Genomic DNA, 15,335 nt, shown 5'->3' with positions numbered 1-15,335 from the left:
AAAATGGGAAGTATCAACTTGCTCTATTTTATGAAAATTGCCAAACGTTGGACTCTCAAACCAGAATAAGTTGGAAGTAATTGTACCAAGAAGACTCTTTACATTATATATTCACTCTACTGTGCTTCCTTTCTAAACGCTGGTTTAAAAATATATATATGTGTGTGTATGTGTGTGTACATACACAATTAAAACCTGAAATATAGGAATAGGGCAATTTAAAGAAACAGTTTGAGGAATTATTGCTAATATGTCAATATAGTATATTTTTTAGAAAATCAAATCTGAGCCCAACATAATGACCTCTAGAGCATTGTGAGAAATGAGAGAGCCCCAAAAGTCAACCCATCTACCTCATCACTTTAATGCTTAGGTGCAGTTTCATATGGTCTCTCATTTTCATGATTTTTAAAAATTAAAACACAGCTTATCAAGGAAGTATAAATGAAAGGTAACTGTTTATTACTGGAGAGAAAAACGTATACAAGAAAATCTAGATTCATTTTCCTCATGCACTACTTTTGTAATAAAGTTCCAGATAATCAACTTTGAAGATATTTACAAGGATAAATTTTTCTTAACGCATGACCATTTACTGTATGATGGACATTTTTTCATAGAAATCAAATATGGAAACAGAATATATTCTTATAGTTTACAAGAAGCTTAGAACATTGTATTAACAAGATGATATATTTTACTGCAAAATATTATAAAAGTGATACAATTTTGTGGCTCATGTTTAATTACTTGATTTGAACAGGGGAATGAAAAAAAAAAAAAACCCAGCAAGACAGGCCTGGCTTTTAAGACTTTTTGTATTCAATTCGTTCTACTTTCACATCATCTCCAATTAGCTGATACACATAAGTGACAACTGTAGAAGCCTGGATGTCCATCAACACAAATGAAGGAATAATGTTTCTGGAAAAAAATATAAATAACGTCAGTGTTTTGTACTAAAAAGCACCAGCACTAAAAATTTCAATTTATAACAATTTGGATTCAAGGAGAATTCTAGTTGTTATATATTGAAAATAATCACCAAAAGAAGATTGCCCAAAAGGCTGTAATTATTGAAATGGTTGCATTCCTCCTTCATGAAATGTCACACATGCAATTATTAACTTTAAAAAATTCCCGAATTACTACTCACGTTTCCAAGGCATTATATGCTCCAGTGGCAGAACCTGGGTTAATGTAGAATTTATTCTCATGCTCAAATGCTTCAAATTTGTGTGTGTGTCCCGAGATAAGAATGTCCACATCAAACTGCCTCTGCAGCAGGGCTAAGCTGGCCATATCTCCCCAAGGAATAACTTGATGCCCATGGATCAAACCAATTTTGAACTGCCCAACAGTCACAACTTTCTGTTCTGGATAATTCAGATTCTAGAATAAGAAACAGACATTATATATATATATATATATATATATATATATACACACACACACACACACACGTTTTTTTTTTTTTAAGAGATGCTGATGTTTAAGAACAACTGATTTAGTACTTAACCTGGTTAAGTATTTAATCCCATGTGGATCTTTTGATACAGTGCTCCACAATCAACACATTTACTAAATATATGATTACTCCTCAGTCTCTAAGGCTACAAATATGCTCAAAACATACCTTATTTCCGGGAAACTGGAATTTATCATGCAATCCCTGCCTCGTGTTTATCTTTTTTTTTTTAAACAGAATCTGGGTTCTTTAGGGAAAGCTGTAGAGAATAATTATTCCCCTAAAGTTGTTAGTTTCCTCTAAGAATCCTAGGTATATGACCTATAAGCTAGGTGTTCAAATTATATCCCAGACTTTAATTTTATATAGATGGCTTCAAATAATAATGACACATAACACTCATACAGCACTTAGTATGAAGCAGGCACTAAAGGTTTTATAAATATCAACCTATTTAATACTGACAATCCTATGAGGTAGGTTCTATTATGACTCCCACTTTATGGATGAGGAAACTGAGGCAAAGAAAGGTTAAAATAATTTGCCTAAGGTCACACATTAGTAAGTGGTTAAGCTAAATCAGAAGCAAAAATTGTTTATTCTTGCTACCCAACTTGTCTTTAGCATAATATACACAGAACCCCAAATATGTTTTTAACAAACCAAACCTATATTCTGTTTATTGACAAGAAATCTGCCCCTTCCCTTCTCATCTCCCTGTCTTTCGCCCCCAGGGGAAAGGTTATCTGAATTCTTTTTTAAAATCCACTAAAAAAAAAAAGAAAGAAAAAGACACTATGCTTATTCAGTTTTGTACTAAAGAACACTAGTAAACAGCACCAATGAAGTTAAAAATGATTTGTGAAAAAGCTTCTATTCCCAGAAATGCAAAGAAAATTCTTCACACATCGGATTTATCATGTTGAATAATATGTTAGTATGATCGGAGGGTCTTAAAAATCATCTACTCCAATCATATTTACATAAGAGGAAACTGAGGCCAGAAAGATGTAATTTGCCTAAAATCTCATTATTAACTAATGAACAAAGCTGCAATCTCAGAACTTCTAACTGTTCTTTAAAGTCAGGTTTAGGGGGCGCCTGGGTGGCTCAGTGGGTTAAGCCGCTGCCTTCGGCTCAGGTCATGATCTCAGGGTCCTGGGATCGAGTCCCACGTCGGGCTCTCTGCTCAGCGGGGAGCCTGCTTCCTCCTCTCTCTCTGCCTGCCTCTCTGCCTGCTTGTGATCTTTGTCTGTCAAATAAATAAATAAAATCTTAAAAAAAAAATAAAATAAAATAAAGTCAGGTTTAGGGGTGCCTGGGTGGCTCAGTGGGTTAAAGCCTCTGCCTTCGGCTCAGGTCATGATCCCGAGGTCCTGGGATCGAGCTCCACACTCTCTGCTCAGCGGGGACCTGCTTCCCCCTCTCTCTCTGCCTGCCTCTCTGCCTACTTGGGATCTCTGTCTATAAAATAAATAAATAAAATCTTTAAAAAAAATAAAGTCAGGTTTATTGAGGTATAATTCACATATACTAAAATTACTCTTTTTTTTTTTTTTTTTTTAAAGATTTTATTTATTTATTTGTCATAGAGAGAGAAGCGAGAGAAAGCACAGGCAGACAGAGTGGCAGGCAGAGGCAGAGGGAGAAGCAGGCTCCCCACCAAGCAAGGAGCCTGATGTGGGACTCGATCCCAGGACGCTGGGATCATGACCTGAGCCGAAGGCAGCCGCTTAACCAACTGAGCCACCCAGGCGTCCCTAAAATTACTCTTTTTAGTGTATAATTTAAGGGTTTTTGACAAATGCAATTTGCTTACAATAGCAAACAAATGCTTACAATTATGTAAGCTCTGCCATAACCAAGACCCAGAACAGTTTTATCACCTTCTCAAACTTCCTCATGCCCCTTCATAATTAACCCTGGAGTTAAGACCCACAGCGGGGTTTTCAGCATAGTGGTGATGTGATCTTACTTCACCTAAAAAGGATCACACTGGTTGCTACTTGGAGAACTAACTATGAAGGGAGGAAGGGTAGAATGAGGAAGCTGGAACACAGGAAAGTGATATGGTGGCTTGGAACAGGGTAGTAAAGGCAGTGGTGAAAAGTCTATAATAAAAACTTTATAAACTGGGTGCCTGGGTGGCTCAGTGGGTTGGGCCGCTGCCTTCGGCTCAGGTCATGATCTCAGGGTCCTGGGATCGAGTCCCGCATCGGGCTCTCTGCTCAGCAGGGAGCCTGCTTCCTTCTCTCACTCTCTATCTGCCTGCCTCTCTGCCTACTTGTGATCTCTGTCTGTCAAATAAATAAAATCTTAAAAAAAATCTTAAAAAACTTTATAAACTAAGTGATAGAACTATAAAAAAGTGACAAAATCACTTTTAGTCCATATCAAGCAGGAAAGTGATATGGTGGCTTGGAACAGGGTAGTAAAGGCAGTGGTGAGAAGTCTGTAATAAAAACTTTATAAACTAAGTGATAGTACTATAAAAAAGTGACAAAATCACTTTTAGTCCATATCAAGAAGTTTAGAACAAGTATGGTAATATGTTTAGTCTAACATGGTGATTTTTAAAGAGTAAGGAAAAAGTAGTGTAAGTAAATTGTACTGGGGAAGTTAACAACAATAAAAAGACCATGACAGTTGAGAAACTCAGGTGTAAAGGATAAAGCTTATACATGTAAGTATCAAGAAAAGTAATATTTGTGAATGGAAAGAGAAATACATCACCTCATCGAAGTCTCCTCTCACAATATGAACATCACCGGCCAGCGTCTTGAGATAGTCATAACTCTCTTTGGTGCAAAGGTTTCCAGTACAGAGAATGTGCTGAATCTTTCCTGGCACCAGCAGTTTTTTGAATTTAGCCGGTAAACTGTTGCACCGGTGTGGGATGTGCAGGTCTCCTAATACCAACACCAACTTTAAAGTGTCAAGGTGAGACAAGGGAAATGTCAAACATGACGTCAAAACAAGATGTTCTCCTTAACTTTAACTCCCCTTGTAAATTAAACTAAGCAGACATTCCAGAACCCAAAAGAGTAGAAGTTATCCATATAGTTATCATGACCATTTAAACAAAGACACGTATGGTAACATACTGTGTTCTAATCAGCCTTATTCTGATCATAAACAGTGTGCATACACAATATACGTCATCATTCTACTTACCAAGAATAAAATCAGGCTTTCTTAAGCAATTCATTTAGAGACCTATAAATGACACTGAATTTTAAAAACTGCAAAATGAAAAATATACTGTGGGGTCCTATGGAATTTGGCATTTTTGAATGATATAGTAATTCATATTTCTGCAGCTATAATGTCAAACATAATGTACTGATTCCAGTGTTTCAGGAACATTAATGAAGAGAATTGTTAAAAATGTAGTGACAGAGAAAAAATTCTGTAATTTATGTTTACTAGACTAAAACTATTTAGAGGAAAAGCAGCCAAAAGTTACAATATTTGTCACTAAAAACTATTAGCTATATAGTACAAAGGAATAAAAACAGCCTATGTGGGGCGCCTGGGTGGCTCAGTGGGTTAAGCCTCTGCCTTCGGCTCAGGTCATGGTCTCAGGGCTTCTTGATCAAGCCCCGCATCGGGCTGTCTGCTCAGCAGGGAGCCTGCTTCCCTTCCTCTCTCTCTCTGCCTGCCTCTCTGCCTACTTGTGATCTCTGTCAAATAAATAAATAAAATCTTAAAAAAACAAAACAAAACAGCCTATGTTTCAAAGAGTTTCAATAGGACAAACACATGCTTTTGAATTATGATCTCTGTTCTCTCTTCTAATTAGAAATCCTCGCTGTTATATTTTTACTGCCTAGATTAAACGGCCTATGTATCCTCAGTTTGGTTCCCAAACTTAAAATAACATTTTAAGTCTTTCGTGTGCATTAGAGCATTAAAGAGAGAAAGAGAGAGAAAGAAATCAGCTAAATAAGTGATAAATTTAGCAGGAGGTGGTTTAGAGTTGCAATACAGTCTCAGATGACAAAAATAAATTTTGCACTTAAGTATAACAGAATAAAAAACTTCAATCTTGTAAAATTTTAATTTTACAATTTCAAAATTTGACAAATTAACATCACTTAATTCAGTCATTTAATGGAATATTGTCAATGGTCATTTTAAATATTTGTCATCCAAAGGACAATTATCAATTTCTTGCTGTTGATTAGTACAGACACCTTCATTCTGTAACAGGATGTTTTCCCATACAGACATCCCATCCATAAATGTACATGCCCTTTAACTCCTTTTAAAGAAGGCATGACTATTCCTTAATATCATCCAAGAAAACATTAAGTATCTAAAGTAGAATAAAAACAAAATAGTTTTGCCACCATAGACTTTGTGAACTAAAATTAATCAAAAATAAAATGTGTGAAACTATAATTATTACTAAAACAAACTTGACTCATCTTGCAACAAATATCAACATGATTACAAAGGAAAGGAACTGTTATCAGGACACAGTAACTGAAGTAATGCAAGATTACAAAATTAGCATACTTTAAAAAGAAATTGTTAAATAAGTTTCTTCTTTTTAAAGAGCAGTTTCAGCTAGTATTTGTTCAGTGATTTAATTATTTCAATCCAGGGGCGCCTGGGTGGCTCAGACCTCAAGCACCTGCCTTTCTGCCTTTGGTTCAGGTCATGATGCCAGGGTCCTGAGATCGAGTCCCACATCGGGCTCCCTGCTCCACAAGCAGCCTGCTTCTTCCTCTCCTACTCCCCCTGCTTGTGTTCCCTCTCTCGCTGTGTCTCTCTCTGTCAAATAAATAAGATCTTAAAAAAAAACGGTTTCAATCCAGATCTTCGTGGATAAGACATCTTACTGTAAAACTAAAAACAACTACGAAGTTTCAACTCTCATGGGTAATCAATGCAAAAGTACCTGGAGAGAGAACAGTCTTCATCTTTAGAGGGGGATCCCTTCGGATATGGACTGAAGTACATAGTTAATGTGGGAAGCTGGCATTTGAGAAAAAGGTAAAAAAAATAGATTTCTATAGTTAAAAAAAAAAAAAAAAAAAAAAAAAAAGAACCTCAAACTCATAAAGGGCATACGTCTACCGCAGGATGAAAATCTTTGGGACTGATAATGAATGAGCTGTTCAATCTGAATGTGCTCAAAAAGATATTAGTATGATATGATACTTCACAATGATTAATGACCTCAATTCTATCATGTATTCTGGATTATGCCCAAGTGTACCCAGATTATTAGCAGTTTAAAGATAAAACTATAGGAATGACCAAACAAAAATTATTTCAAACTAGTAAAGATTCTTACTAAGACTCTTGTTTCACGTAGGTAACTACATTATAGTGTCGCATAACAAATGTCATACTCTGCGGAATTTCCTTGCCCAAACTTCACACTTTGGACAGTTCAGGTTAGACAAAGTTTATAGTCTTTTGAGACAGCAAAAGATCCTGAACTGGCAGTCTTATTAAATTCAAATAAGAACCAACCCAATCAAAGCATAGGAAGTTGGCCACTTCCTATTGGAGAGACTGTAAAAGGGTGAAAATCCCAGTAATCAGCCACCCGACCACCGCTGTTAGTACGAGCTAAGAGAAGAAACTTACTCTGTGCCCAGCCTTAGTGGAATGAAGAAGTTGATTGCAGACAGGGGAATGAAAAAAAAGGGTGAAACATGACCAATGTTAAAAGAAAGCAACGAAAAGAAACCAAAAACAGAGCAACGAAAAACTCATATCAAATGAATACGCAAACAATTGTTAATGATTTCTGGGTGTTATGAGAGAAAATGTTAAAAATTGGCTTTGCTCAAAACATCACCAAAAGAACCATTTGCTGTATTTTTAAACATGACACACACATACACACACTGTAAAAAAAAGAAAAAGGAAAACTGCCTTGTCAATTTTTTCTGCTTCTCATCTTATTCTCTATATTGCCTTCCTCCCCTTTTGTTTCCTGTTGTCTAGAATTTTATAAGACAATTTGGAAAATGCATCAGTAACAATGTAAATGAAAGCTAACATTTTGGTGGATTCTTAAAGACTAATTATTCCTCAAGTATACTCATTTTAATTCTCTTATGCTCAAAATTCTAGCAGGTGGAAAATTTATGCCACAGCTAGATCCTTGTTTTGTATAGATCTAACACAGCATTTTGAATAAATTATCAGATGGTGAAGTCACCAACTAAAGATGATAAAAGAGCAAAAACATTCCTTCAGCCAAAACTGGACCCTCTCCACACCTGAATTTGCTGCCCATTGACACTGGACATTACTAAGTGTTGAACATTTCTAGTCTACTTTGCCAAGTGAAAGGTTTTTAATCATAAAAGAATCAGCTAATGCTAAATTTTGCCCAATTCTATCTCAGGTGACAAGTTACGTTCCAGTATTACTACCCTAAAAAAGCGTTCATCTTTCAAAAAAACTTGAGAAACATGAGTATGGAATCATGTCATCTTCTCAAAACTGTCTCCAAATTACTGTAAACCAGATCATTCTGAACTGGAGTCTGTTTAGAAGCAAAAATAAAAAACGGGATTAACGCCTTTCACATATACAAAGACACCAAAGCAGCATGTACCGTAAATCTTTGGCTGTCACATCTATAAGCCACCTTAAAGGATATGCTTGTCATGGAACCGTGATAATCTTAAAAATACCATGGATGCTTATCAGAAAGAGAAGTCCCTTTAGAGTTACCCTCAGCAACACAAATAGCAAAAATACTGATAATCGGAGCTCTTTTTGAACACGTTCTTAACTTTTTAGGGGGTGAAAGGCACCTCTGAAAATCTGATTACAGTTATGAGCCCTCTTTAGTAGCAGCTCCTGAGTTTTTAGGTAGGACGGTCTTGGGGCAGAAACCTACTGGAGGCCAGCGCGTGGGGGGCCAGCCCTGAAGCTGGCTGGGCAATCTGATGAACGACTGAGGTAAAACTCCCCAAAGTACCCCCTTGGCGCCAGCACTGGCTCTTTACCTGAAAAAACATACATATTCACAAAATTTTCTAATTTCAGGGAGCTCATAAACCCTTTAGAAAACAACAGTTCCAGCCATTCTAAGAGCCAAATCCAGTCCCCTGGGGACTCCCTACCACATTTCAATGGCAGCTGCACTTTATTTCAAGGGCGAAAGGGATAGTTTGTCCCCCTTTTCCCCAGAAGGCAAATTAAAATGGATAGGGGATTATGCTCGTTACTTCCCGTTTTGCATCCCAGAAGCCAGCTTCCAACACATGCGGTGGCAACCAGCATACCCCAAGCAGCCGGAGGTGCCTTTTGAGGGAAAGGAGTAGGGAAACGTCTGGAAACGGAGGGGATGCAATGCCCCTGTCTCGGGGACGCCGGAGGCCCAGGCCTAAAGGCTTTTTCCGGATCGGGCGTGCGGGTCTCGTGACTGGACGAGCCGCTGAGACGGGCCCTTTCCTAACCACGGGCGTCCTCTGGCCCCCGGGTCGGGGGTGCGAGGCCAGAGCCGGCCGCACCCAGAGGTGGCTTCTCCTTATCCTCTCCTGCCCTCCCCCTAAGCCTTCACCAGGCCTGGCCCTGGGCTGCGCGCCACCAACTCCGAAATGGCCCACGCCCTCGCCTAGAGACTCCCAGTTGCTCCCAACGACGCAGCACCGCGGCCAAGAGCTAGGCCTCGGTCGCCGCATCTGCCGTCCTCACCATCCTGTCACTGGGCTCCGCTCAGTTACCAGCGCCGCCGCAGCCGCCTTCTTCCTCGGGCTCCTCGGCGACCCGCCCACTTCGCTCTCAACCAATGACAGATGGAGTCGGCGGAAGCCGGCCTACGGGGGCCCGCTGAGGCCCTTCTCCGCCGTAAAACGTAGCTGCTCCTTGGGAAATGGTGGCGGGGGGGTGGGGTGGGGGGGGAAGGAGTAAGATCTCGAAGCCTCGAAAAGAGCGGGCGACATCCGGGCATCTGGGGGTCGTCGAGCAGAGGCGTGCCTTGGAGCGCGGCTTGTTAGGGGCCGCGGCCATGCTGAAGTGCGGGATGAGCGGCAGTCAGGTGAAAGGTGGAGCGACTTTCTTGCCTTCCTATGTAGAAAAGGGAAAGAAAAAAAAAGGGCGATTGAGAGCGAGCGAGCGAGAGAGACCTTATAAGGTTCATGGGGGCGATTTCCCCCTTGTCCGTTATGTGTAGGGGTTGGCAACACAAGGCCCGGCCGTGAACCACCGCCACCCACCCAGGCTCCTAGTAGCTTCCGAGGGGAGGAAGAGGGCCTATCGGCTTTGATTAATGCGTAGTATTTATTGTCTTCAGTGTCCGTGAAATGAACCTGCACCATTGGAACAGAGATTTGGAATGCGGGCCTCAAACGCAGAATGATAAGGACTGCATGAGGAGGAGTTGGGGGGAAAGAGGCTTGAACAGTTCAAGTATTTTAGTCCCACGAGGAAAGCATCAGCCTGGTTTTTATTCCGGATTCTACCATTTTTGGATGTAGGACCTGGGACGATTCACTGAATCACTGTGGGGGCTGCGTTTCCTCGTCTGTAAAAAGGAGAATAATGACAGCATTTTCGTCATAGGGCTTGTAGGGCTGAAACAGATGAAACGGGCATGTAAAGAGCTCAGTAATAGACGGGACGGCGCAGGAACTGTGCTGTGTTGTCGATGGTGCTTACACATCAGTTACCCCAGAAAGTCTCTGTTTAAGAGAAGAACGGTTTCCCCCAGATTGTAACGTGGAAGTGACCGTAGAAGGGCGTCTTGTGTCGTGGTTAGCTTCCTCCGGGTTGAGGCCATCCGTGGCACGGTAGTAATGAACAGGAAAGGGAAGCACAAGCTCCCGGCTGTTACAGGTTCTCAGTGTTCTAGAACTTCTCTAGCAGTGTATATAGCGCAGTTCTCAATAAACAAATATTTGTATGATTGTTTTGCTTTTCCTCCTGGACAGGGCTCAAGGCACGGGGAGGGCAGGATCCATTCCTGTCCTGTTCATTGCTCTGCCCGCATGGCGGTGGGTTGTACTTGGAACATAGGAGATCTGCATCAGGCAGCTCCAGGAAAAAGTGTTGAATAGGAAGTGGTAAAAAGGGAGAAATGCCTCTAACCTCCCCCCTACCCCGGCCCCCTTCATTCTATCTCAATTTCAGGCTGGCATCCCCAATTCACACGCTTCTGATTCTTAAGCATTATGATTTGATTTTATGTTCTGGAATCTTTTCTTTTTTTCTACTGTTCTGTAGATTGATGTGGCCATCCATTTTATCTGTCTATTTGGGAGACAGAGAGAGAGGCAGAGTTCATGCTGAGCATAGAGCCCAACAGTATCCTCTATCTGCCACATTTTGTACTTATTCATAATTGTTAAGAATATTAATACTGTTATATCAGATTAGACAGATATGTCACCCAGCCTAGCCTCTCTTCCTTACACGGCATCTGAGTGTGTTTGGTGGGAAGATCTGGCATCTTGCACGCTAACCTCAAATATCAGAGATGCATCTTGAATGCCTCTAATTTCTCTGTGAAGTTATTAAGTTCTTTCAAATCCCTCCATGCTCTGTTTTCACACTTCTTTTTTGGGAGGGGAGAGGAGGCAGGTAATATTTGTATTTAAACCAAATCTAAAAATATGTTAGTATGGAAATTGGCTTGCCACAGTAGCCCCATGCAGATATACAGAAAGGAAGAGTGTGCAATTTATCATTTTGCACACACTGTAAATTTATTGAGCTCTTACTATATGTCTTACATTTTGTCAAGAGTATTATGTATTTAAAACAATTTTTAGCATTGGTCTATAAAACACTGTTCTTTGTGCATTAAAACTTGAGTCCTATGAATGCTGAAGTAGTCCTATGATTTGTATTTATTGTTTGAGGAAAGAATATAAGCAGTACCTTTCTTTTTCTCCGTAGTATTTGGAAAAGCAATCCAAGCTCTATCACGAATCAGTGACGAGCTGTGGCTAGACCCATCTGAAAAAGGTGTAAGTAAGATATACCATCTATTAAGGCAAAAGAAGATGTTTAAAGTCCAGACTGAGTGTTAATTTGGAAACCCAGAAATTGTAATTATTCCTTTCACTGTTCATCTTTATTTGACATATCTGAATACACTGAAAGCATATTATAAAACTCATGCAGAGAAACACATGAGATTTAAATCAGATCTTGCAAACTGATCGTCAAGAGGCTAGATATGTTTTGTGGGATTGCACTCATTTTTTAAATTTTTTATTTTTTTAAAAGATTATATTTATTTATTTGGCAGACTGAGATCACAAGTAAGCAGAGAGGCAGGCAGAGAGAGGAGGAAGCAGGCTCCCTGCTGGGCTCTGGGATCATGACCTGAACCATAGGCAGAGGCTTAACCCACTGAGCCACCCAGGAGGCCTGTGCACTCAATTTTTTTTTTTTTTAAGATTATATTTATTTAACAGAGAGAGAGAGAGACAGTGAGAGAGGGAACAAAGCAAGGGGAGTGGGAGAGGGAGAAGCAGGCTTCCCGTTGAGCAGGGAGCCCGATGAGAGACTTGATCCCAGGACTCTGGGATCATGACCAGAGCCGAAGGCAGACGCTTAAGGACTGAGCCACCCAGGCGCCCCAAATGAAAAAATTTCCTAAGCTTAGAAATGGGGAAGGTCCACGTAAAGATCTGAGTTTTTTTCTTCTCTTAAAAACTTAGATCTGACAGTTTGAGGCCAGCATTCCCAGGTGGCAGTCGTCGGCTGGCACTGACTGCTGGTTTCTCACTTTAGATAAGGCAAGAGATTGTCATTTTGCGGCCATCTTCTTACCCCCTTTTAAATTGCCTTTTGCCAACTTATATTGCATTAAAGTTAAAGGCATTTACAACTTTACAATTTCAACATGTAAGATTTTAGAGGTAATACTTACATGTTTTCAATATAGATGTGTATCCATGTATGGAGATGTATGCGAATTCAATATACAATGATGACACAACCCATTTAAAATTTATAATAATTCATATGTATAAGGTAGTCCATGTAATGCAGTTACCATCCCACAAGCCTTATTTGAACACATTTAATTGCAGTCTTAAACAATATAGAATTTTTAAAATTAATCATTTAAAAAAGTTTTTTCCTTAATACCTCTTATTTTTCAGCTTGCTCTAAGATCTGTGAATTCTTGTCGGTCAGCATACGGATGTGTCCTCTTTTCTCCTCTGTTTTTTCAACATTATCAATGGTCAACCTCAGTGAAAGTAAATGAGAATGATTCGAAAACATCAAATTTAAATTGCAAATTGGGAATGAAGGTAAATATAAGAGTCCCTGGTTTTCTCTGGTATTGTAGAAATTTTTATTACACAGGACATAACATCTATTCTGCATTTAAACATGGTTTAAAAGGCATGCAGGACTCCCCAATGTTTATAGCAGCTATGTCCACAATAGCCCAACTATGGAAAGAGCCCAGACGTCCATTGACAGATGAATTGGTAAAGAAGATGTGGTATATATGTACAATGGAATATTGGAATATTACTCAGCCATCAAAAAATTAAATTAAGCCACCTTGGTGGCTCAGTGGGTTAAGGCTCTGCCTTTGGCTCAGGTATGATCTCAGGGTCCTGGGATCGAGCCCCGCATCTGGCTCTCTGCTCAGCGGGGAGCCTGCTTTCTCCTGTCTCTCTGCCTACTCGTGATCTTTCTCTCTGTCAAAGAAATAAATGAAATCTTTTTTGAAAAATGAAATCTTGGGGCGCCTGGGTGGCTCCGTGGGTTAAGCTGCTGCCTTCGGCTCAGGTCATGATCTCAGGGTCCTGGAATCGAGCCCCGCGTCGGGCTCTCTGCTCAGAAGGGAGCCTGCTTCCCTCTCTCTCTCTTTCTGCCTGCCTCTCTGCCTACTTGTGATCTCTGTCTGTCAAATAAATAAATAAAATCTTAAAAAAAAAATGAAATCTTACCATTTGCAATGACAAGGATGGGACCAGAGGGTATTATGCTAAGTGAAATAAGTCAACCACAGAAAGACAATTATATGATTTCGCTCATATGTAGAATTTAAGAAATGAAACAGGATCAAAGGGGAAAGAATGAAAAAATAAAATAAGATGAAATCAGGGAGACAAACCATGGGGTGCCTGAGTGGCTCAGTGGGTTAAAACCTCTGCCTTCAGCTCAGGTCATGATCTCAGGGTCCTGGGATCGAGCCCCGCATCAGACTCTCTGCTCAATAGAGAGACTGCTTCCCCCTCTCTCTCTGCCTGCCTCTCTGCCTACTTGTGATCTCTGTCTGTCAAATAAATAAATAAAATCTTTAAAAAAAAAAAAGAAAGAAATCAGGGAGACACCATAAAGGACTCTCTCTCTCTCTCCTTTTAAAGATTTTATTTATTTGAGAGAGAGAGAGAGCACGAGCATGAGCAGGGTGAGGGTCAGAGGGAGAAGCAGACTCCTTGCTGAGCAGGGAGCCCAATGCAGGGCTCCACCCCAGGACCCTAGGATCATGACCTGAGGCAAAGGCAGATGCTTAACTGATGGAGCCGTCCAGGTGCCCCAGGAGACTGTTAACTATAGGAAACAAACTGAGGGTTGCTGGAGGGAAGGTGGCTGGGGGTTTGTGGTAACTGGGCGATGGGCATTAAGGAGGGCACATGATATAACGAGCACTGGGTGTTACATATAACTAACTGATGACTCATCAAATTCTACCTGTGAAATTCATATTATACTATGTTAATTAATTGAATTTATTTTTAAAATTTTTTTGAAAGATTCTATTTATTTATATGACAGACAAAGAGAGATCACAAGTAGGCAGAGAGGCAGGCAGAGAGAGAGGAGGAAGCAGGCTCCCTGCTGAGCAGAGAGCCGAATTCGGGACGCCATCCCAGGACCCTGAGACCATGACCTGAGCTGAAGGCAGATGCTTGACCATCTGAGCCACCCAGCCACCCCTAATTAATTGAATTTAATTAAAAAAAAAAAAGAGAGAAAAACAGTGTTAAAAGAAGGGGAAAATACCTTCTGAACCCAGAAAAGAAATTAATATTGGCTATTCTCTTTTTCTTTCTTTCTTTTCTTTTTTTTTTGAAAGATTTTATTTATCTGGCAGGCAGAGAGAGAGGAGGAAGCAGGCTCCATGCTGAGCAGAGAGCCGAATGCGGGGCTCGATCCCAGGACCTTGGGATCATGACCTGAGCCGAAAGCAGAGGCTTTAACCCACTGAGCCACCCAGGCACCCCATTGGCTATTTTATTTTTAAGGTTGACATTACATAGTCACATAGTTCAAAACAGAAATAAAAATTTAAAAATATTTTTTAAAAAAAGCATGTAGGCCAAATTCTTCTTTGTACATACTCTTCTTTTGTTAGTTAAACTAACCAAAACCGTATTAAGTATGTGCTGTTCTATGTTGTATTTGTGTTACAGTCAATTCTGCCCATCTTTAGATGTCTGAATTCCCTCGAAAGAAATGTAGAGAATTGCAGAATTTTCACCAGATCCGATCAGTGCAAAGTCGTCATTCAGTTCTTTTGCAGACATGGTAGGTGTCATTAAAGCTAGTTTAAAGCACTGTGTGGTTTTTTTTTTTTTTTTTTTTTTTTTTTTTTAGTATTTTTTATGTTTGGAGTATTCAAAGTGCAAATTAAGACTTCTCACTGCATTCCTGCTTAGAATCTGGTTTTGTGGTAGAGCCGTTTAAGTACTTGAAAAGTATTATCTTACGCCTCCGTAGAAGTTTTACAAAGTAATTGGTAATAATTTTTTCCTTTTCTGACTTGTCAGCGGCACAAGCTTTGCCTGCATACAAACCACTTTTTTTTTTTTTTTTTTTAAAGATTTATTTATTTATTTGACAGAGAGAGATTACAAGTAGGCAGAGAGGCAGGCAGAGAGAGAGAGGAGGAAGCAGGCTCCCTGCTGAGCAG

The 15,335-nt window shown here is 40.0% G+C and overlaps 2 protein-coding genes across 5 annotated transcripts in view; one reads left to right on the top strand and one right to left on the bottom strand.

Annotated features, from left to right (window-relative positions):
- Positions 1-439: 439 nt before the first annotated feature.
- On the bottom strand, positions 440-9,274 carry VPS29 (VPS29 retromer complex component). The gene is made up of 4 exons (XM_059140514.1): positions 9,143-9,274; positions 4,202-4,393; positions 1,157-1,392; positions 440-924 (listed from the first exon to the last, which is right to left on the bottom strand). Exons 1-4 carry the CDS (start codon positions 9,143-9,145, stop codon positions 807-809), a joined length of 549 nt encoding a protein of 182 aa, XP_058996497.1. The 5' UTR covers positions 9,146-9,274; the 3' UTR covers positions 440-806.
- Positions 9,275-9,319: 45 nt separating this feature from the next.
- Positions 9,320-15,335, top strand: part of RAD9B (RAD9 checkpoint clamp component B) — a 35,706-nt gene continuing 29,690 nt past the window's right edge. For 2 of the 4 annotated variants that reach the window (XM_059140510.1, XM_059140507.1), the window contains exons 1-4: positions 9,320-9,492; positions 11,345-11,415; positions 12,562-12,714; positions 14,836-14,950. In XM_059140510.1, coding sequence (XP_058996493.1) covers positions 9,321-9,492; positions 11,345-11,415; positions 12,562-12,714; positions 14,836-14,950 — 511 coding nt within the window. In that variant the 5' untranslated portion in view covers position 9,320. Of the gene's footprint in view, positions 9,493-11,344; positions 11,416-12,561; positions 12,715-14,835; positions 14,951-15,335 lie in introns of those variants that run through there. The other 2 variants (XM_059140509.1, XM_059140508.1) reach the window with 2 other exon arrangements.

This window comes from Mustela lutreola, chromosome 11 (genome assembly GCF_030435805.1).
Source record: "Mustela lutreola isolate mMusLut2 chromosome 11, mMusLut2.pri, whole genome shotgun sequence".
Classification (NCBI taxonomy): Eukaryota; Metazoa; Chordata; class Mammalia; order Carnivora; family Mustelidae; genus Mustela; species Mustela lutreola.
The sequence above is the reverse complement of the archived record's forward strand: the minus strand, read 5'-3'. Positions and strand labels throughout refer to the sequence as shown.